This window comes from Cervus canadensis, chromosome 18 (assembly GCF_019320065.1).
Source record: "Cervus canadensis isolate Bull #8, Minnesota chromosome 18, ASM1932006v1, whole genome shotgun sequence".
Lineage (NCBI taxonomy): Eukaryota > Metazoa > Chordata > Mammalia > Artiodactyla > Cervidae > Cervus > Cervus canadensis.
In genome coordinates this window covers 23,599,934-23,623,310 of record NC_057403.1, presented here as the reverse complement: position 1 = coordinate 23,623,310, position 23,377 = coordinate 23,599,934, and the positions used below count along the sequence as shown (strand labels likewise).

The window sequence follows — 23,377 nt, the reverse complement described above, 5'->3', positions numbered from 1 at the left end:
TCCAATATTCCTGCCTGGAAAATTCTATGGCCAGAGGAGCCTGGTGGGCTACAGTCCACGGGACCACAAGAGTCGCACATGATGAGCACACAGTGAATAATTAGGGGGGTACCTGCTAGTCTTGTGCTGGGGGCACAGTGGTGACTGACAGAATCCAGCCTTCTTGGAGCTGCCAGTCCCTGGTCCTCTGACAATGGTGGTTCAGAGGGGTCAGGGCCAGAATGGGGGGAGGAGTACAGGCAGAATGGTCAGGGCTGGGAGAGAGGAGGCATCCCTGGAGGGCTTTTCTTCATGTCCCCCCACATCCCCTGAACCTTCCTTTTACCTTCCTGCTCTGATCACAACCTAGTTCTCCCATGAAGACACACCTTTCTGTGCAGCCCTTCTAAGCAGAGGCTCTTTCTCTTCCTCAGCCTTCATGCTCACTGGGCCTGTAGATGAGATAAGCTCCTTGTGGCTACTTCTAAACCATCCTCTGCCTCCTCTCTAAGACCCTCACTTTGAAATTTCTGCACAGAACCTGCTCCCATTCTTGTTACCAGCTTTATCGACTCCCAAGTCACTGCAGTTCACTTCATCTTTTTAGCTCTAGGCTCATGGCCACCCAAGCTGCTCCTCTCATAATTCTTGTTGACTTCCAAATTCAGGTAGATGATCCTTTGACCGTTCTGGCCTCTGGGTCTCTTGACTTCTCCTCTAGCCACCTCATCCTCCGCCCAACCCTTCCCTTCCACACCCAGACTTTGTGCAAGGGACACAATGGTGACTGTGGCAATCCTAAGGTCCCAGGCTGGTGGGGAAGAAAGGCCCACCCCCAGACAGTGACAACCCCAAAACTGCAGCCCCTGCAGAATCTCAGTTCCATGCATCTCACTGTCTGCCCATCACCTCCTGTCTCTCCAGTTCACTCCCTCTGAAACTGCTGCTCCGAGAACCCTTCAGCCCCATGAAGCTGACCTCCTTCTCCCTGCCCCTCACCTCACCTCCTCATGATCACACTACTCTCACCACCCAGCCCAATGCCCCATCCACTGTTATCTCCTCTCCTTTCCTCATGCCCTCAAACTTCTAACTTTATCTTTTGCACCCAATTGAGTCCATTCTCCATCTCCTTCACACCTGCACACTGGTAGCTGAATGTGGATGGAGAAAAACCCACACCCACTCTATTCATGACCCCAAGCAGTCCAGCCATCCCATCACATGCCCCTAATTAAATCATTCTCCCATTTCCTTTTTTTTTTCCTTAGTAGTATCAGTAATGTGCTCATTTTTAAATGCTTAAGGCATAATTTACATATCATAAAATCCACCTCTTTGGGGACTTTCCTGGTGGTCCAGTGGTTAAGAATCCATCTTCCAATGTAGGGGATGCAGGTTCGATCTCTGGTCAGGAAATTAAGATCCCACAGGTCGAGGGGCAACAAAGCCCACCCACCACAACTAGAGAGAAGCCCGTGTACCACAACAATGAAAGACCTACGTGTGACAGCTAAGACTGGACATAGAAACAAACAAATAAATATATTTTTAAAAGATTAATCTGTTAAAAATAACACCTATTTTATGTGTACAGGTCAACACATTATAGAACACATTTTAGTAAATTTATAGTTTATACACTCATCACCACAATTCAGTTTCAGAACATCTCAATCATCCCATTTCATATAGATAAAATTATACAATATGTAGAATTTGGTTCTGGTTTTTGTCACTTAGCATCACGTCCCAAATGGTTTCATGTTATCACTAGCTGGTTCCTTTTCATTGCTGAATTCACTGTACGGCTAGACCACACTTTGTTCGTCTGTCTTTCCAGATGTTTCCAGTATGGAGGTTATTATGAGTAATGCTGCTATGAAATATTCACTTACAAGTACTTGTATGGACAGATAATTGCTTTTCCTTTTTTTTTTTTTTGAGAAGAGTTCCAGGAGTCAGATGGCTGAATCATGTGATCAGAGTATGTTTACCTACTGACACACTCTTTTCCAAGGCAGCTGGACTGATTTTCTCTTCTTTTTTTTTTTGGCTGGGGTGGGTCTTCGATGCTGTGCTTGGGCTCTCTCTAGTTGCGGTGATCAGGGGATACCCTTCATTGTGTTGTGCAGGCTTCTCACTGCAGTGGCTTCTCTTGTTGCAGAGCACGGGCTCTGGAGTGCAGGCTCAGTAGTTGTGGCGCAGGGGTTTAGGCGTTCCGTGGCACGAGGAATCTTCCCGGATCAGGGATCGAACCTGTGTGGCCTGCATCAGCAGGCGGACTCTTAACCACTGGTCCACCAGGAAGTCTTGCACCCCTTTTCTTGAAGGATCATTTTACACACTCTTCTCTCTCATCAGACCTCAAAACTTTTCTTTCTTGCTCTGCATTGATGACTTTGTTTCCCATTTGAATGAGAACATGCAAGCAATCACAAGAGAATTTTAGCATTCTCTGACCCATATTTACCAGTCAGTGACGCCTGTTAACTTCCTTTGCTGTAAAAGAAATCTGTTTTTGTGTTCATACACTTCGCTGCTGACACCAGATATATTTCCACAACAAGCAAGTCTCCAGTTCTCTGCAGACTCCAACTGCTGTCCTACAATTTAATTTCTTTCGGACACAAACTACACGGAGTTGCGGCAGAGCCCACAGGTTAAGGACAGAGAGAAACAGAGGAAATCCACTTTAAGTGAGGTGGTTGTGGAAGGGCTCTGTAAGGTAGTAACAGGTAAGTGAACATCTGAAGGATGAGATGCATCTAGTCAGTGATAAGTGGAGGGAACAGTTTTTTCACAAAGGAATGAAGTCTGAAAGATAAGGTTCCCAAATCATAATGACAGTGATAGCAGATGAGTTCGAAGAGGTTGGCAGAGGACTTCCCTGGTGGCCCAGTGGCTAAGACTTCATGCTCCCAATGCAGGGGGTTCAGGTTCAACTCCCTGGTAAGGGAACTAGATCCCACATGCCACAACTAAAGATCCTGCATGCCACAACTAAGACCTGGTGCAGCCAAATAAATGTTGTTCAGTCACAAAGTTGTGTTTGACTCTTTGTGACCCCATGGACTGCAGCATGCCAGGCTTCCCTGTCCTCCACTATCTCCTGGGGTTTGCTCAAACTCATGTCCATTGAGTCAATGATGCCATCCAACCATCACGTCTTCTGTTGCCCTCAATCTTTCCCAGCATCAGGGTCTTGTCTTCAGAGTCAGCTCTTCGCATCAGGTAGCCAAAGTATTGGAGCTTCAACTTCAGCATCAGTCCTTCCAATGAATATTCAGGGTTGATTTCCTTTAGGATTGACTGGTTTGATCTCCTTGCTTTTCAATGGACTCTCAAGAGTCTTCTCCACTACCACAGTTCAAATGTATCAATTCTTTGGTGCTCAGCCTTCTCTGTGGTCCAACTCTCTTTATTTATAAATAAATAAATACATTTTAAAAATAAGAGGTTGGCAGGGGCCTTTTAGGTGAAGGAATTTGATTTTATTACAAGATCAATTTACAGCCAGTGGTACTCTTCATAGGTGAGGAAGAGTCCTCTAGTGGCTGTGAGCATGAATTACAGGCGGGGAGGAGCAGATGGTAGGCATGATGACGGCAGCTGAACCGGGTGGTGACAGGTGGGCATGATAAGAAAGGCAGGCAGATTTCAGGTATGTTTTGATACAATCCAAAAAGATGTTTTGATGAACAGAGTGGAGGGCAAAGATGAAGGAAGAATCAAGAATAATTCCCCATGTTCTGACTGAGGTTTGGCAGTGCTAGTCACTGAGGCGGGGGAGACCAGTATAGGCAGGGTAGGAGACAGAGTCAGTTTTTGATGCGCAGGTTGGACGAACACCTTAAGTCCTCACTCCAACTCTCTGAGGCAGGGACTATCCTTAGCTCTACTTTAAGTATGATGCTTTTGGCCGAAAGTTTGTGTCCTTGCAAGATTCATGTGTCGGAAGCTAATCGCCAATGTGATGGTATTTGGAGATGGAGACTTTGGGGGAGTGATACTCCCCCATAAGGGTACTCTCATAAGGGTAGAGGCCTCATGAATGAGATTACTGCCTTTATAAAAGAGGCCCAGAGAACTCCCTTGCCCTTCCACCAAGTGAGGACACATGAGAAGATGGTCATCTATGAACCAGAAAGCAGGCTCTCACCAGACACCAAATCTGCTGACGCCTTGATCTTGGACTTCCCAGGCTCTAGTGAAAGTGAAAGTGTTAGTTGCTCAGTCGTGTCTGACTCTTCGCCACCCCATGGACCTTAGGTTTTCAGGCTCCTCTGTCCATGGAATTCGGGCACTACTGGAGTGGGTTGCCTTTCCCTTCTCCAGGAGATCTTCCCCACCCAGGGATCAAACCCAGGTCTCCCACATTGCAGGTACATTATCATCTGAGCCACCAGGAATCCCAGGCTCTAGTACTGTGAGAAATTTAAATTTTTGTTGTTTATAAACCACCCATTTTATGATATTTTGTTATAGCAACCTGAGTGGACTAAAACATATGAAGAAACTGAGTGGCAGAGAAATTACCATGCCCGGATTATAAATGATAAAGTTAGAAGCTGTTGATATTTTCATTTTCTACTTCTTCCCTCCGTCCAATTGTTCATTTTCTCATCCATCCATTCTTCTAATCATCCAACTGCCCATTTTCCCACTTCCCCACCCACATCTTTCCCAATCTATCTATCTGTCTCCATCCATCGGTCCCCTCACCTGCCAGTAAATATTCATCATATGCCAGGTTCCCCAGACACTGACACCTGATGTGCAGGAAGGAGGGGCTTCCCAGGTGGCTCAGTGGTAAAGAACCCACCTGCTAATGCAGGAGATGTAATAGACTCAGGTTTGATCCCTGAGTCGGGAAGATCCCCTGGAGGAGGGAATGGCAACCCATCCCAGTATTCTTGCCTGGAGAATCCCATGGGTAGAAGAGCCTGGTGGGCTACAGTCCACCAGGTCTGTAGGGCCGCAAAGAGTAGGACATGACTGAAGCTACTTAGCAAACACACATGATAAGAAGACATAAGACAGACACATTGGAGTGCAACTTTATTTAAGATATTTATTTAATGCTTTTCTGGTTGGCCTCAAGTGGCTCAGCCTTAAAGGGGTAGAGCGGAGAGGGGACACATACAATGACAGAGTGCGTCCTTCCACCTCCAGAGGCTTCAGGTCCTGCAGTCTTCCTTTCCGGTGGATGACTGATCAATCCTGACTGTAAGACACAGACACTTAGCACTTTTTGTAGATGGAGCACCCACCCCGACTTCCCCCTTCCCATGAGGATGCAGGTGCCCCTGCTCCAAGAAGCCTAGCCTCCGAGCTGTATCCCTTACCATGGCAAGAAGTCCTGTGCTTTCCAATTCTCCAATGTTGTCTCCTTCTGGGAGTTAGGCCAATCATTGGTCCAGTCTGCGTCAAAGTTTCCACAGGCCCCACACAGCTTCCCAGCATGGTCATCGCTGACCACCACAGCCAGCTGCCCATCGGTGCCAAGCTGCACCTGGACCCCCGCCTTCTGCTGGACTAGCACAGAGCCGTCAGGGTTCTGACTCACGGACACAGATGTTAACACCTCAGCTGGGAGGTCCACTTGGAGACCATTCACCTGGTGGTTTTGGCAGGGGAAAAGGTGGGTGAAACACACAGGTGAGGCTGGAACCACAGAGAAGCCTGGGTGTTACTACAAAGGAGACCCCGAGGAAGACCACGAGTCCTAGGAGCAAAAGCAGAAAGGCAGAGGCTGAAAGAGATGAAGGCCTAGATGGAGGCACCAAATGGAGAGATGGACACCTAAGACAATTAGAGATGGGATGAGTGGGTAAGAGCACAGAGAGTGGATGGATGAAGAGACGGATCGATGCATAAGCAGGTGTGCACACAACATTCCAAAGGCACCTGGGGTTGGGGGGAGGCACTTGCACCAGAGGGATAAACAATGAGTCAAACCCCAGCATCATCCTGTCTAATTCTAGTTTTCAAAACAAAAAGAACCCTTGAGCATGTCCTGTTAAGTTACTGGTTCCCTAACAAGGCAACTTCATCCCTTATTTTCGCCCCGCTGATGTCTGAAGACAAGTCATGACCTAGCCAGTGTAATAATCATGTGAGAAAATGACCGTTTGTCCATCACAAGCTGTGGACTCAGTAACCCTGGTAACCTGGTGAGTTTTTTCTTTTAAATAACTGTTGTCTGTTTTCTCTAACGAGTTAACCCTCGTAAAGTTAGACTCCCTGGAAAGCCTTCTATCAAAGAAAAGTTCTTTTCTTCAAAATGCTTTTGTATGTGACGCTTCCTCTGCCAGATGACTGGAGAGTCAGGTAGATAAGAAAGATAGGTAGACAGATCTGAAGAGGTGGATGGATGGACGGATGGGTGAATCAATGGAAAAAAGGAATGGAGGGGGGATGAAGGGAGGAAAAAAGGAAGGAGAGGTGGAAGAAGGAGAGAAGGAGGAGGGATAGATGCAGTGAAGGACAGCTGGAGAAGCGGGAGGGAAGTCTCAGCACGCTGCAAGCTTCGACGGTATAAGAAGTGGAACTGAGTTATCTGTGCTCCCCAGCACATAGCCTGGTGCAGAGGGAACGGGGTTTGGCCTGGTGCAGAGAGAATGGGGGTGAATGTAGTCACAAAACCAGACTCTTGCTGGGGCCAGGCCCTGATCTGGGTACTGGTGACAAAGTGAAGACCAAGGGGAACAGGATCCCTGCCCACCTGAGGATTATATGCCAGTGAGGGAGCATGTCAACCAACACGAAGAAATAATGGATAACTTCAGGGAGTGACTAGCACTGGAAGGGGATAAAACAGAGTAACCGCACAGAGGCTGGACTGAAGAGGGAGAGCTTCCGTAGGGTGCTGGGAAAGGCCTCTGTAGAAGTGGTGAGGGCGGAACTGAGATCTGAAGGATGAGAAGGAGCAGAGGCTTAGGAAATCTGGAAGGAGAGCACTGCGGCAGGGGGAACAGCAAGTGCAGAGGCCTGGCGGTGGGAACAAGAGTGGTCCACTGTGTGAACAGCATAAAGGCCAGCTCGGCCTGTTATCAGCACAGCCCGTGAGCTCAGGAAGGAGTTGGAGGAAATGAGGTTGTTGAGGCCAGCAGGAGTCTGATCACATAGTCTTGCAGGCCATGGAAGGGAGGTGGCTTGAGTTTGAAATGTTGTTCTGAGAAGTCGCTGCAGAGTTTTAAGCAGTTTTAACCAGCAGAACCGATCTGATTCACATTTATAGAGCATCTGTCTGCTGTGTAGAGGATTGTTTCTAGACAGATGAGCAAAGGAAGGTCGTGAGTAGAGGTCTGCAGTAATCTCACTCCTGGGCATATATCCAGAGAAAAAACATTGATCAAAAAGACACATGTACCCCCATGTTCATTCACTGACGCACTATTGACAATAGCCAGGACATGGAAGCAACCTAAATTCCATCAATAGACGAATGGATAAAGAAGATGTGGTACATATACACAATGGAATATTATTCAGCCATAAAAAGGAATGAAATTGGGTCATTTGTAGAGACATGGATGGACCCAGAGTCTGTCACACAGAGAGAAGTCAGAAAAAGAAATATATTAATGCATAGATTTGGAATCTAGAAAAATGGTACAAACGAACCTGTTTGCAGGGCAGGAATAGAGACGCAGACACAGGGAATGCACATGAGGACACAGTGGAGGGGTAGTGGGATGAACTGGGAGGTCAGGGTTGACTGTGTATGCACTGCCATGTGTAAAATGGATAGCTATCGGGAGCCTGCTGTATAGTGTGGGAGCTCAGCTAGGTTCTCTGTGATGACCTAGATGGGTGGGAGGGAGGTCAGGGGATACATGTATATACATGCCTGATTCACTTCATCGTACAACAGAAACTAACACAACATTATAAAGCAACTACACCCCAATAAAAAAATTAAGAACATATTCAACATAATAAAAGAGTAGGGGCCTGTCCACCTGAATTATGGATCCAGCAGAGAGTCAGAGAAAGAGTGACTGGTCTAGACTATGCTAAAGAGAGAACACAAGCTTCCCTGCTAAAAGCAGGGCTGAGTCTTGGACCATCTCCCTGCACTGTAGGAGGGCTGCAGACCACCCACTGGGGGAGGAGTGTGTGGAGCATGGGCTATACCCCGCTACTGGACCTAGAAGACACCAGTGCGTGGCTCTGCAATCCAAGAACAGGCCATGGAAACAGGACTCGGGAGCTTTAGAGCAGCCTGACGTCTGTGTTTGGTCACGAGGCTCTATGACACAGGCCACAGCGGAGCAGACTATGAGTCGGCATCAGCCCTCAATTCGGCCAAAGAGACTCTCTCTAGAAATTTGGAATCAGGGTGGTGAGAACTGTGGAGTTTGGCAAATGCAAGGCAGTGATAAGTCAATGGAAGTTGAGGGACAGAAGGGAGGACCCATCTGGGCTGGAATGGACTCAGGAGACAAACAGTGACAGGCCTGAGGGGACCCTGAGAGCAAGCTGAAAGACAGCTGAGGGTAGAGGCAAGTGGCCTGGAATTGACGGAGTTCCAAGAAAGGTCCTGCTGAGCTAGCACTGCGCCTGGGGCCCATCTTGGTTCCCTGGGTCCACACCATCACCACCAGCACTCCATGGCCATCAAAGTGGTTCAGGGCATGGGCAGTGCTGGTGGGTTCAAAGCTTGGATCTCTCAGGTACTCTCTGAGTGACTTAAGTAAATGACTTCACCTTTTTGGGCCCTGGTTTCCCCTCTGTGTAAACGGAGATAATGATAATCCCTGTTTCATGAGTCTGTTGGAGGGAGTCACAGAGAATGAAGCTGACTGGTGATCAGCAAGTCTTAAACACAGAGGTACAAATCCAGGGCACCTAGATCCAGCCACTCACGCGGCTGTGTCCCTGTATTTTCTAGTTACGTGGGCCGATAAATTCAGTTTTGCTCAAGGCACTCTGAAATTGGTTTTCTCTCACTTGCAACCATAGAGTCTTGATTAACACTAACATCTACATGGCTAAGTTACTTGACTGTGCTTTTGCTCCTCAAGAACTCAGCCAGAAGAGAGGGACTAAGTTTGAAGTATTGACACAAATACAAACCCAGAGAAACAAACTGCAGAGATCTGTGAAGAAAACAGACATTAGGACAGATAGGCCACAAGGAACGAAGGCACACTGCAACAGGAAGAATAAAGCCCAGGGGAGACACAGCCCCTGTGTCCCGGCTTACCCATACGCCCTTGTTTTGGGTCACAGTCACCAGCCCGTCCTGGAAGAAGATATGAACCCGGGCCACGGCTTCCACTTTGCCCTTGCAGGGCTGGACATCGGCAACCACACGGTACCAAGGGACGGTCTCCTGTGATCCCGGGCAGCGGAAAGAGATCTCGTAGACACCAGAGGAGCTGACGGCGCCATGGGCCCCATCGAAGGTGGTGAGGTTGGCACCCACAGAGAGGGAACAGCGGCCATGGGGGACCCAGCAGTCCCGGGCCCCAGCCTGGACCTCGCACACACGGCCCGCTGGGCAGCTGGCTGCCTGGCACGTCAGGCCGGTGCTCGAGGAACAAGAACAGCGCTGGCTGCAGTCCGAGGTGAGCAGGGAGGAGTTCACCTGTGCACAGAAAGGGGTGGGTCACAAGGAGCGGTGGACCGCAAACACACCACCACCTTCCACCCTCTGGATCCATCCAGGGTGACGCTGCAGTAACTTCCTCTAAGACATGGAGGACTTCCCTGGTGGCCCAGTGGATGAGTCTGCCAACCAATGCAGGGGACACAGGTTTGATCCCAGGTCCAGCAAGATCCCACATGCCGAGGGGCAACTAAGCCCCTGGGCCGAAACTACTGAGCCTGTACTCTAGAACGAGAAGCTGCCGCAGTGAGAAGCTCGGGTACTACAATGAAGAGGAGTCCCTGCTCACTGCAACCGGAGAAAGCTCACGTGCAGCGATGAAGACTCAACCCCAGCACAGCCAAAAAAAAAACAAATAAATTTTTTAAAAAAGAAAAAAATGTTTTCTTAAAAAGAAAGAAATGTAGTCTATTTCCCCTTTCCCATTAATCTGAGCTGGACTTAAGACTATGCCTTGGTTATTGCAATGCAGCAGAAGCAACCCTGTGCCAGGTTCAAGCCTGAATCTCAAGAGACCTTACAGCTTTACTATTCTTTCTCGGAACCCTATCCAGCCACCACAGGCTAGCCCACCCGAGGAGAAGAGATCTCATGGAAGAGGGACGGCTAGCCCTCAGCTAACCCACTGGGGGACTATAGAAGTATGAGTGAGCCCAGGGGATGGCAGAAGAACTGCCCTGCTGAGCCCAGGCCAAATAGCAGAGTTGCAGAACTGTGAACAAAACAGGTTTTTTTTTTTTTTTTTTTTTGCTTAGCATCTTCTTTCCAAGAAGTCCTGCACTTCTAGACCTTCCAGCCTACCGTTCTGCTATTAATAAAACTAGGATGAGGGACTTCCCTGGTGGTCCAGTGGTTAAGACTCTGCCTTGCAATGCATGGGACACAAGTTCAATCCCTGGTCAGGGAACCAAGATCCCACAGACTGTGGGGCAACTGAGTCTGCATGCTGGAACTACAGAACCTGTGTGCCACAACTAGAGAGAAGCCTGTATGCTGCAGCAAAAAATAAAAATAAAAAGGGATGAATGGGGAAGGACTGTGGTAATCTATCTTTCCTTTATTTGACAAACATGCTTCTGAAGAAGCAGGACAGCCTCGTGGTTCAGAGGTGAGTTCAGGCTGCTGGGGTATGAACCCCAGACTCCTTCCTTGCTAATGGGTAGCCTTGGGCTGGCTTCTCTTTGTCATCTGTAAAATGGGGCATATAACAATAGTCCGTGTCTCATAGAATTGCTGTGACTATCGAATGACTTAACATCTATAACCAACTTAGTGCATAGTTGAGCTCCAAAAGCATCAATCATGGGCTTCACTGGGGGTTCAGTGGTAAAGAATCCATCTCTGCCAATACAGGAAACACAAACCCATGTCGAACCCCATCCCAGGTCCAGAAAGATCCCACATGCCTTGGAGCAACTAAGCCTGTGTACCACAACTACTGAGCCTGTGCTCTAAAGCCCGGGAGCCACAACTGCTGAGCCCACGTGTCACAGCTGCTGAAGCCCGTGTGCTCTAGAGCCTGTGCTCTGCAAGAAGAGAGGCCACCACAATGAGAAACCCGTGCACCGCAACTAGAGAGTGGCCCCAACGCGCCACAACTAGAGAAAAGCCCGAGCAGCAACAAAGACCCAGCACTGCCAAAAATAAACTAATTTTTTAAAAAATCCATCACAAAAATAAATCAACTCTTAACTTTCAGTTCCCATTATTAAATGACCATAGCTGTGCTACCTGCTGCTGCTGCTGCTAAGTCACTTCAGTCGTGTCCGACTCTGTGCGACCCCATAGACGGCCGCCCACCAGGCTCCTCTCTCCCTGGGATTCTCCAGGCAAGAGTACTGCAGTGGGTTGCCGTTTCCCTCTCCAGGGTGCTACCCACTACACTGCTGTAAATTACTGTTATTTTTCCTGGGTGTGATGAATGTGGAGGGTGAGGCCCAGTGCTCAGCGAGTGCCCGTCAATCACCCCTGACTCCTCAGACACCTAGGGTGCAAGGAAGACGGTTAACCCCATTTTACAGATAGAAAAAATGAGGCTCACAGAGAGGACTGAAGTAGGCCCAATAACACCCTCTCTACAAAGATATCAGGTCCTAATGCCCAGGGCTACTAAATGTCACCTTATATGGAGAAAGGGTGTTCGCAGATGTGATTAAGGATCTTGAGATGGAGAGATTAATCCTGGTGGGCTTTAAACACAATCAAGTATATTCTTAGAAGAGGAGGCAGAGGGAGATTTTAGGGCACACAGCAAAGAGGGGGCACATGTGGCATGGAAGCAGAAATTGGAGTGATGTGGCCATAAGCCAAGAGCTTCCCAGGTGGCTCAGTGGTAAAGAATCCACCTGCCAATGCAGAAGATGTGGGTTTGGTCCCTGGGTCAGGAAGATCCCCTGAAGGAGGAAGTGGCAACCCACTCCAGTATTCTTGCCTAGAGAATCCCATTGACACAGGAGCCTGGCAGGCCACAGTCAATGGGGTTGCAAAGAGTCAGACCCAACTAAGGGACTAAAATAGTGAAAGTGTTAGTCATTCTGTCGTGTCTGACTCTTTGAGACCCCATGGACAGTAGCCTGCCAGGCTCCTCTGTCCATGGGATTTCCCAGGCAAGAATATTGGAGTGGGTTGCCATTTCCTTCTCCAGGGGATCTTCCCGACTCAGGGACAAACCTGCATCTCCTGCATTGCAGGAGGATTCTTTACCATCTGATCCACCAGGGCAACCAGAAACAACCGAAGACAAGGCCATAAGCCAAGGAATGCCTGCGGCCACCAAAAGCCAGGAGAAACAAGGTACAGATTTCCCCCTAGAGCTGACACCTTGGCCCACCTATTCTGATTTCTGACTTCTGGCCTCTATAACTAAACAAGAGAATAAATTTCTCTTGTGTTAAGGCACCAAGCTGTGGTCATTTGTCACAGCCACCACAGGAAACTAATACTGGGACTTCACCAGCGTTGAGTCACACGGCAGGGAATGTGGCAGCCTCCCTGTCCCCATCCTCGAGGGGGTCGGCACAGAAACCCTGAGTCTCCACAGACTTAGAGGATGAACTTACGTTCCCTAGGGGGAGGGTGAGGGGAAGGGATAGTTAGGGCGTTCGGGGCAGACATGTATACACTGCTATGTTTAAAATGGATAACCGGCAAGGACTGATTTTTTGGAACTCTGCTCAATGTGATGTGGCAGCTGGATGGGAGGGGAGTTTGGGGGAGAATGGATACATGTATATGTATGACTGAATCCCTTTGCTGCCCACCTGAAACCATCACAATATTGTCAATTGGCCATACCCCAATACAAAATAAAAAGTTTTTAAAAAAAAAAGAAAATAAAATCTGAGTCCCCCTCAAGCTCCTCCATCCTCCTTGCCCACCTCAAGCTCCTTGTTGCTGTTTAGTCGCTTTAGTCATGTCTGACTCTTTGCGACCCTATGGACTGCAGCCCACCAGGCTCCTCTGTCCATGGAATTTTCCAGGCAAGAATACTGGAGTGGGTTGCCATTTCCTTTTCCAGGGGATCCTCCTGACCCAAGGATCAAACCCGCATTTCCTGCATTGGCAGGCGGGTTCTTTACCGCTGAACCTCAAGCTCCTCCACCCTCCCTGCCCACTTCGAACTCCTCCTCACCGGCAAGTATCGGCCATCGTGGGTGCAGCCGCAGTCTTGGACAGGAATGCAGACACCCTGGGACAGCAGGAAGCGGTCGTCACACTGACAGCCCTCAAAGCAGCGGGTGGTGCAGCCCGTGAGGCCAGAAAGAGCCGCGCAGGAGCCCTGGCAGGAGCGCATGCAGACGGAGTAGTGGCTGTTGGCTGGGCACTGCAGCGCTGCAGAGAGAGGAGTGGGGTGGGGTCACGGCTGCCCGCTGAGTAATGAACGGGGCCCACTGCACACCCGGCTCTGAGCTGCCGGCGATGGGGACACAGCTCCAGGCCTTGCCCTCTGGGGCTCATGTCAGTGGGACAGACTGTGGCGGCCCAGTGTGATCAGGGGAAATACAGACAGAAGGTCAGGGCCAGGATGGGAGCTGTGAGGACCCAGGAGAAGCACCCAGAGTGAGGGCCTGGGCTCTGGCTAAGCAACGGGTGGATGGTGTGGCTGCCTTGAGATGAGGATCAAGATTGAAAAATAAGAAGATTAAGTTTGGGGTGAAATGCTAATGTCACATGGGAACACAGGAGGTGTGTGGATGGCCCCCTAAGGACACCTAGTGGAAAGTGTTCAGGAGGTCACTGGACTGGTGAGGCTGGCAGTCAGGAGAGAAGTCAGAGAGGGAGACAGACAGTGTCCACTGCCTGCATGTAGGTCCTGCCCTGAGAAGAATGAAGGAGACACAGCTCTGCCCTGGGGTCATGAGTGGCCACTGCTGTGTCCAGGAGAGTCCAAGGAGACACAGCCTTGTCCTGGGGGTGTGAAGGAAACAGATAAGCCCTGACTAGAGGCTAGCTAAGAGGTATAGTGTTGGGCTAGGGGCAGCTGCCTTGTCCTGAAGGATCTAAGGGGTGATGGTCCCATCCTGGCCGGGGCGGGGCAGGGGCCTGGGTGAGACTCAAGTTTTACTATGTGAGCCCCTGACCTGCCTGACCCACACTTCCAGGTCACCACAGAAGATGTCCAGGAAGGGCCCTGAGAATGGTAAGAGAAGGTTTCAGGAGAGGGGGCCCCTGAAAGGAGTCTGAGAAGGGCCAGTCAGCCGGGCAGGAGCGAAGCCAGAGCAGGGTGTGCTAAGGGAGGAACTGGGGCCTTGCCCCTGAGATACAGACACAACAGGGGGTACCAAGCCCGAGCTGGAGTCCTCCCAGGGGTCCCCAGACACTCACGGCAGAAGCTGTCTGTCCTCCAGGGCTTCACGGCCACGCCGGCAGCCTGGCAGCCTGCTGTGTAAGCTGCCAGGCTGCGGCAGAGGTAGGTGATGTTGCCCTTCTGGGCACAGAGGTCATACACGCACTGGCGGAAGTACTCAGAGGGGCTCAGCACGGCGTGGCAGGCTGAGAAGGGGCCTTTGGCGTCCGGGAGCCGCCCGCAGGCCTCGAGGCTCTCGTATGGTGCCGTCTGCTCTGCTGAGCACACGGGGCAGCCTTGGGGTCCGCAGCCCTCGCTGCAGCCCTGGGAGGAGCCAGGAGCCCGCCATGCAGCTCCAAAGGCATCCACGCTGGAGGTCGTGTCACCGCTGGGCAGGACAAAGTCGTCATTCCAGTTGCCATTGAAGTTGCCACAGAGGCCGCAGAGCCGGTTACGGAAGGTCGAAGGGATGGAAATGAGGATGTGGGCGTCGCCATCAAAGAGAAGCCGCAGGTCCTTGGTTGTCTGCAGAACCATGTTCCGGCCCTCGGCCGTCACCCGCACGTGGCCCACAGCCACGGGCAGGTCTACGGCCTCACCATCCACAGTGACCTGGATGGAAGGGTCAGGGACTCAGAGAAGCACAGGTTAGCCTGTCTCCTCGGACTCCCAGGCCACAGACTCTCTCTCTCTCTCAGTTCCACTGGGGTGAGGCCATGTCCCCCAGAGACTTCCCAGGGCAGGGTATGTTCCCGTCAGAGACCCCAGGCTGACAGTGTCTCCTCAATCCCCAAGGCTGGGGCCGTGTCTACTTCAGGCCCCCAGGACAGATCTATGTCCTCAGAGTCCCCTTGCACTGGGTTCATCTCTCTCTCAAAATCTCTAGGTTAGGCCCTCTCCTCCTCAGACCCTCCCCCCGCCAAGAGTAAGGCGGGGTCCACTTACCTGTGGGCCCCGAGCCAGGCTCACAACCTGGCCGGCCACAGTAACCACCACACGTTGGGGATCTCCAGCCGCATTCTTCTCAAGCACGATGGTAAAGTCCTCGTCCCCAGGCTGTGGGTGGCAGACCTGGGCCAAGATATAGGAGCAGGAGCCATGCAGGTCATAGACGCGTCCATCCAGGGTAATGTAGTGGGTGCCCCCGTTGGCCAGGCAGCGGCCACAGCCGGTGGGGTGACAGGCCTGGACACCATCCTGTACCCGGCACTCCTCGTAGGGCCTGCAGGTCTGGCCCTCCTGGCAGCTGACTTGACCGCCTGCTCCACACTGGCAGCGCCGCCCACACTCGGGGCCCGGGTAGAAGGTCTCGCCCAGCGGGTAGTAGCGGCCCTCGTGAAGGCAGCCGCACTGGCCCACAGGCACGCAGGCGTCTCCGCTGAGCACGAAGCCGGCGTCGCAGACGCAGCCCTCACGGCAGGTGGACGTGCAGCCCTCGGGCGCTGAGAGGCTGGGGCAGCTCACGGGGCAGGAATCGCCGCAGAGCTGGTAGTGGCTGTGGTCAGGGCACTGGGCGGCTGCGGGACAAGAGGGGAAGGAGGCAGGGCTGAGGGAGGGCGACGCCGGGAAGGCACCGAGCGGGAGACGCTGCCGGGGTGAACCTGTGTGTTTTGCCTGGGATATCTCATGAGTGAATCTGTCCAGGGATCGGAGTGGTGCGTCTGACCCAGCACAGCCAACGGGGGATTCAGTGTGGGGATCTGGGAAGCAGGTCTCTCCAGCCAGGCTGTGTGTCAACCAGCTCAAGTATTTCTAAAGATCAAGTCAGTCTGACTGGGTGAGTCCAACTTCGTACATCTGACCAAGATATGCAGGGTTAGAACTGACCGTGAGTATCTCAGGGTGTGACTCTTGCTGGGGTACAGGGCCAGAGGCATCTTAGGGTATGAATCCATCTGAGTATGCCTGCCTGTGGATGCCTGGTCTGGAAGCCTCTCACAGTCTCTCTGACAGGGTCTGTCAGTGTGTGACTCTGACCACACGTATATCATTGGGTGAAGCTGACAGGATAAATGTGACCAAGAGATCTGCCCAAGGGGGAACTGCCCAGGATTCTCTGACCATGAACCTGTATGTATCTTCCTGGGGCTATGTCAGGGTCCTGATTCCACCAGAAAGGTATATCTGCCTACGTGTGTCTCTGTGTAAATGTGACCAAGTGTCTCTAACCAGAGGAGGCCCTGTCTGAGGTTATGAGACGAAATCTATCTGACCCTGTGCATTACTCTGTTTAAAAAAAAACCAAAAACAGTCTAGAGGCATCTGGTGCTTCCCTGGTGGCTCAGTGTAAACAATCTGCCTGCCAATGCAGGAGACCTGGGTTCCACCCCTGGGTTGGGAACATCCCTTGGAGAAGGACATAACAAACCCCTCCACTACTGCCTGGAGAATTCCATGGACAGAGGAGCCTGAAGAGCTATAATCCATGGGGTTGCAAAGAGTCAGACACAACTGAGCAACTAAACAACAACAACAACAACAGAGGCATCTGACCAGGTGTAACTCTCTAGGTCTCTCTGACCAGAGGTAACTGAGAGAATCTACTGGGGTGATCAGTCACCCCAGTCTATCTGAGTGCATGAATCCTAACAGTGTACTGGACTGGACACGGACATCTCTTTGCTGACAAAGGTCCATCTAGTTAACGCTATGGTTTTTCCAGTAGTCATGTACAAATGTGAGAGTTGGATCATAAAGAAGGCTGAGCACCAAAGAATTGATGCTTTCGAATTGTGGTACAGGAGAAGACTCTTGAGAGTCCCTTGGACAGCAAAGAGATCAAGCCAGTCAACCCTAAAGGAAATCAACCCTGAATATCCATTTGAAGGACTGATGTTGAAGCAGAAGCTCCAAAACTTTGGCCACCTGATGTGAAGAGCCAACTCACTGGAAAAGACCCTGATGCTTGGAAAGATCGAAGGCAGGAGGAGAAGGGGACGACAGAAGACAAAATGGTTGAATGGCATCAGTGACTCAACAGACATGAGTTTGAGCAAATTCTGAGAGGTAGTGAAGAACAGGGAAGCCTGGTGCATTGTAGTCCACGGGGTCACAAAGAATCAGACACAACTTAGGGACTGAACAACTGGACCCAGGGTTTCTAACCACGTGTATGAGTCTCTCCCACTGCAGTATGTCACTGGGAATATTACAGTGTGTGAATGCCAAGGTATTTCTTTCATAGGCTAAGGGAAGGCGGGCTGGTGCCTATTCCCCACAGAGAAGGCGCTTGTCTCAGGGCCCAGGGAAGAGGGTAGGAGGAGAGACTCCACTGTGTCCCATGCAGGGATCAGTACTCACGACAGAAGTCCGGCCGCCTCCACTCGCCGAGCTGAGCCCCAGCGGCCTGGCAGGCTGCCACATAGGCGGCCACGGCCGGGCAGAGGCCTCCTGGATGGCCCTGAGCCTGGCAGGCGTCCAGCAAGCAGGCCTGGAAGTACTGCTCGGGCGGAATGAGGCTGTGGCAGGAAGCCAGCGGGCCTTCGGCGGCCGAAATCACGCCGCAGGCGTCTGGGCCGCCGAAGGGCTCCTGCTGCTCGGGCGTGCAGGGTTCGGGGCACGGCCCGGGCACGCACTCTCCGCAGCCCGCGGCGCCGCCCACTTGCCAGCGGTCGGGCTTCCCCTCCACAGCGTCCAGGTCGTCGTTGGGGTTCTTGTTGTAGTTCCCGCACAGCCCACAGAGGGCGCCCGCGTACGCCGCCGGCACGCGCAGGCGCACGTTGCTGTCTCCGTCGAAAGCCAGCGAGATCCCGGAGGCTGTGGTCACCACCACGTCTGCGCCGCTCAAGTAGGCGTGCACGCGGGAGTCCAGCTGGAAGGGCAGGGCCACCAGCTTGCCGTCCACCTGCAGGGGCGGTGCGGGAGTGGGGGTTACTGAACGTCGGAGGCACAGGTTCGAATCTTGACTCCACTATCTACTGGGGGCGGGGGCGGGGGCGGAGACACCTTGTGCGCGGCACCTCCCCCTCCTTGTAATAGTTATTAGTTGTAGCAATAATAACGACTTCCACGGTGGCTCAGTGGTAAGGAATCCACCTGCATGCAGGAGAACTGGGTTCGATCCCTGAGTGGGGAAAATACCCTAGAGAAGGAAATGGCAACCCACTCCAGTATTCTTGCCTGGAGAATCCCATGGACAGAGGAGCCTGGTGGGCTACCGTTGGTGGAGTCGCAAAGAGATGGACATGACTGAACTAATTTTTTTTTTTTGTATTGGCTCTTCACACTACCCTCTGAAGCAGATACTTTTCTTAGACCCATTTCACAGAGGAGTAAACTAAGGCTCAGAGTTGGGGAAGCCACTGCTCCAAGCCCCCTACTGTGAATCCCTCCATCTGCCCCGTTAGCCTGTGAAAGGCAGTCAGGGAATTGGCAGACCCATAACTATCCCAGGCAGCCCCAGGGCTGGCACATGCTGGTCCACAGACCGCTCACCTGCAGCTGCCGGGGCCAGCCGGCACTCAGGGTGAAGCTGTGGCCGTAGATGTGCAGGGTGACAGTGCGGGTGTAACTGACGGCCTGGCTGCCCCGGTGCTCGTTGGCTACCGTGACTGTGAAGTTCTCAGCCCCCTTGGGTGGGTCATGGCAGGGCGCACTCAGCAGGTACTCGCAGGCGCCTTGGAAGTCGAATCGGTGCCCATCCAGGGTGATATAATGGGGGTCACCCCAGGCCTGACACTCGGCTGTGCTGACAGGTTGGCAGCCCTGCTGGCCTGAGGGCAGGAGGGCACACTCTTCACCTTGCCCACAGCTGGCAGGCTTGCAGACCAGTGAGCCACCTCCGGGCCCGCATTGGCACCACTGGGAGCAGGTGGCATCAGCCCAGAACTCGCTGCCGGCCTCGTGGTAGGTGCCGTTGGCCCAGCAGCCACAGCCGCCTTCCAGGGGGACGCAGCGGTCGGCACTCAACACGAAGCCTGAGTCGCACTGGCAGCCCTCCACGCAGGGGCCCTCACATACGGCAGGGGTGGTGTTAGGCGTGGGAGATGGGCAGCTGGCTGGGCAGGGTGGGCCACAGAGCTCGTAGTGGCTGTTCTCTGGGCAGGGGAGCTCTGTAGGTGGAGGAAGAGAAAGAGAGAGAGAATGGTGTCAGGAGGTGGGGTCTGAGGATAGGGTAGGACAAGCCAGACAGAGACCGAGAGGGACAGAATAAGAGACAACGGAAGACCCGCGGATGAGAAGAGGAGAAATAGACAACCAAAGGCTGACACAAGAGACAAGGGCCAAGAGACCGAGAGACAAAAACAAACAGCGAGACAAAGAGAAACAAACAAACAGACCCAAAAGGACTGGAATGAAATCAAACCAGCTCCAAAGAGGCGGGACCCTTGCCCCCAGTGCTCACCACAGCCGGCCTCCGTCCTCCAATCCTTAATGACGATCCCAGCGGCTTGGCAGGCAGCAGCATAGCCAGCCAGAGCCTGGCAAAGTATGTCCTTGGCCCCACCGCCCAGGCAGACATCCAGAACGCAGCCCTTGAAGAAGCTATCAGGGGCCACGTGCTCATGGCAGGCGGCGAAGGGGCCTCCGGAGCCAGGGACCAGGGGGCCGCAGAAGCCGGGGCCCCCGTACTCCTCCAGTCGGTCCTCAGCGCAGGTCGGGCAGGACCCCTGACATTCATCCCAGCACAGTGGGTCCCAGCCTGGAACCCGCCAGCTGCCGCCCCAGATGGGTATGGAGGGGGCCAAGGTGCCGTTGGGGAAGGCTTGGTCGTTGCTCAGGTTGCGGTCCATGTTCCCGCAGAGCCCACACACGGCGCCGTGGTAGCTGCTGGGCAGTGTCACCTCCACGCGCCAGTTCCAATCATAGGTGACCTGCAGCCCGAAGTCAGTGGCCAGCACCGCTTTGGATGCACCGTGGGTCACTGAAAGCCGCCCGTTGGCCTCGGAGACAGGCAACGCCCTCAGCACACCATTCACCTGGGAGGAGAGGGGGGAGGGAGGCAAACCAGTTCACTGGAGATGCGGAGGCCCAGATCTGGCCCCCTGTCTCCCTCGCTCGTCCTGCCAAGGCCTTCCTTATGACTGCCTTTCATAGAGTCATTTGACAAACACTATGGACATCTGCTCTAGTCCAGGCCCTGGAGAAGGAAAGCCCACCCTGTGGCTTTTTCTGGGTTTCTCTTTTGCTCTCCATCTCTCCCTTCTTCCCTCTCTGTCTTTCTCTTTCTACATATGGACCTATTGCGCTCTCTCTGGTCTCTCTCTCTGAGTTTCCCTCACTCTGTCTCTCTTTCTCTTTCCCTGGGTCCTCTTCCCTCTCTGTTTCTCTCTCACTAGTGCGTTCTCTCTCTCTGCATCTGTGTGTGTGTTACTTTCTTTCTCTGCGTCCATCTCTCTGGTCTTTTTCTGGGTCTTACTCACCTAGTCCCCCCCCTCTCTCCTTATTTCCTGTGCATCCCTGTGTGTCTGGCCATCTCTTCCACTCACTCACCATTGTTTATTGAGTGCCTACTCTGTTCCATAAATCATTCTCTGCCTGTGAGCTGCCATTAATCTGCATCTCCACTATTCTGGACAGAAAGGGCAGCCCATCTCGCTCTCTCTGGATCTCCTTGAATTTCTCTCCATGTCCGAGGCTCGGGGCCTCTCATCTGTTCCCTCGCAAACAATCAAGGGTGCTTACCTGGGTCAGACCCTCAGCTGAGCACTTTACATGCATCACCTCACTGTGGGGCAGTGCCTGCTATGATCCCCACTTCACAGATGAGGAAACTGAGGCCCACCAAGTCAAGTCATTTGCCCAGTATCACACATCTTATAAGGACAGGGTGGATTCAAACCCAGATGTCTAAAAAGGCAAATTCTGAAGTCCTGCATTAAAGCCGTTAATGAAGGGCTAGACTCATTTAATTCCCAATAGTGGGGTGATGTAATTATCGTTGCTCTTGCTATTTTGTTTCAGGACCAAGTGAAGAGAGAGAGCCCTGAGCTCCCCACCTATGACTGGCAGGACCCTTCCCACCCTACCTGGGGACTCGGGACCAGCCTTACCCGGACTTTGCCGATCTCGCCTTTGTGGATGGCGATGTTGGTGTTGAGGGTGGTCACGGTGACCAGCCTCACGTAGGACACAGAGGGGTTGCCCCGGTTCTCGTTCTTGGTGGTGACAGTGAAGGGTGTCAGGCCCTGGGCATTGTTCCCTGAGCAGTTGGTTGATGCCAGCACATAGTCACAGGTGCCCTGGAAGTCAAAGTTCCAGCCGTCGAAGGAGTGGTAGTGTGGGTCGCCCCACAGCCAGCACGTGGCCTGGTAGTTGGGCACGCACACGCCCTGGCCATTCTTATCCTGGCACGTCTCCTGTGGCCGACACGTCACATCGTGGCATGGGTCTGGGGGCAGAGGAGAGAGGACCTTGAGGGGCTGCCAGGCAGAAAGCCAGTTTCTTCCCAGAATCAGCCGGGACACCAGCTCTGAGGGCTCCTGGGGTGCGGGGTCAGGGGAAGACCAGGTTCCAGGGTCCTTCCATTTGAGAGGCTGGCCCCCAGTCTGCCATTTCTGAGATCAGACCCTGGGTGCCCCTACTCCCGTGTCTGAAGCTGTGTCTGAGACCCTGTCAAAGGTCCCGCTTCTGAGACTCAGGCCCCAAGGTCCTTGCAGCCAACACACAGGTTCCAGTCGCTACCTCTGTGACCCAGGCTCTGGGGTCCCCTTGCTTGAGATCTCAGCTCCAGAGGATTGAAGTCTGAGACCACAGGGGTGCCTGTGTCTGTGATGTCAGCCCTGCAGGCATCCTAAGGACACCCACAGCCAAGGGTCCTCTGTGTCCTGGGTTCCTGGCGCCCAGGTTCCCTCACACCTGGGCTCCCAGCCTCCTGGAGGCCACCGCATCTGAGCCCAGGTCTTGGGGGTCTCTGCGCCCAAGACCAAGGTACTGCATGAACTTTCTGGTGGGAAACTAACCTCAGAGGTCCCACCATTTGAGAGCCTGTCCCCAGGGTCCCTTTTTCTAAGTCTCATAGCCTGGCAAGCCCTCTGTTCCAGACTCCATCTCCCTGGGATTGCTGTGCCTGAGAGCCTGGTCTTGGGAGATCTCATTCCTCAGGCCCTGCCTCCGAGGGTCTCTTTGTCTAGGACTCCCTTCCTAGGGCCACTGAATTAGTGAGCCCAGTTTTTGGAATCCCTATGCCCAAGTTGTTACTGTTGTTTAGTCGCTAAGTTGTATCCAACTCTTTTGCTACCCCATGGACTGTAGCCCACCAGGCTCGCCAGTCCACGGGATTTCCCAGGCGAGAATACTCGAGTGGGTTGCCATTTCCTTCCCCTAGGGGATCTTCTCAACCCAGGGATAGAACCCACGTCTCTTGCATTGACTGATGAGTTCTTTACCACTGAGCCACCAGGGAAGCCTCTAGGCCCAAGACCCCAGCCTTAAAACCTCTCTCCCCATGTGCCAGTTTTCAGTTGACTGCTTCTTAGCTCCAAGTCCTCCAGTGGAGTTGGGCTTCGTCAGTAGAGGGAGCTAGAGGGTCACCGCAGGAGGAAGGGGCGGCTTCTGCTTCTAGCAGGCTTTGCTCTCTGGGCTCCTGGTGGCAAGTGGCACCAGCAGCTTGTGGGGCGCCTGCTCAGTGAGGTCCACTGGCCCCTGCTGGTCTCCCTGTGCACCCCAGAAGGCGGCTTCCCAGTGAGTTCGCCAGCACCCCAGTTAGGGATTTCCCGCCTGCCAGCTCCAGCCTGCACAAACTGTCTGCCACCCTCCAATAAGATCTGCCTGTCAGCCTTGACATGGGGGCTGTCGTCCCAATTCCTTATGTGCTCTGCTGTGACCTTTGGGGCGGGGGCTGCGCCCTACAGCTACTCTTCCTGTGTTCATTAGCGTTCTTTAGTAATCAATCTCTAATACAAGCAAAGAATTCTGTTAAACTTTCCCTATTTAAGCTCCTGTGCGGCTTCCCAGGTGGCGCTAGTGGTAAAGAATCCGCCTGCCAATGCAGGAGACTTGCACTGGGGCAATGCAACCCACTCCAGTATTATTGCTGGAAAATCCCATGGAGA

General features: G+C 52.7%; 1 protein-coding gene across 2 annotated transcripts in view; it reads right to left on the bottom strand.

The window, feature by feature from the left end:
- Positions 1–5,033: 5,033 nt before the first annotated feature.
- Positions 5,034–23,377, bottom strand: part of LOC122421498 (Fc fragment of IgG binding protein) — a 42,293-nt gene continuing 23,949 nt past the window's right edge. For both annotated transcript variants that reach the window (XM_043437553.1, XM_043437552.1), the window contains exons 11-20: positions 21,377–21,714; positions 19,729–20,302; positions 18,819–19,435; positions 17,685–18,228; positions 15,330–15,901; positions 14,423–14,996; positions 13,230–13,429; positions 9,194–9,577; positions 5,328–5,599; positions 5,034–5,206 (exon numbers count right to left, since the gene is read on the bottom strand). In XM_043437553.1, the coding sequence (XP_043293488.1) occupies positions 5,197–5,206; positions 5,328–5,599; positions 9,194–9,577; positions 13,230–13,429; positions 14,423–14,996; positions 15,330–15,901; positions 17,685–18,228; positions 18,819–19,435; positions 19,729–20,302; positions 21,377–21,714 (4,085 nt within the window). In that variant the 3' untranslated portion in view covers positions 5,034–5,196. The remainder of the gene's footprint in view (positions 5,207–5,327; positions 5,600–9,193; positions 9,578–13,229; positions 13,430–14,422; positions 14,997–15,329; positions 15,902–17,684; positions 18,229–18,818; positions 19,436–19,728; positions 20,303–21,376; positions 21,715–23,377) is intronic.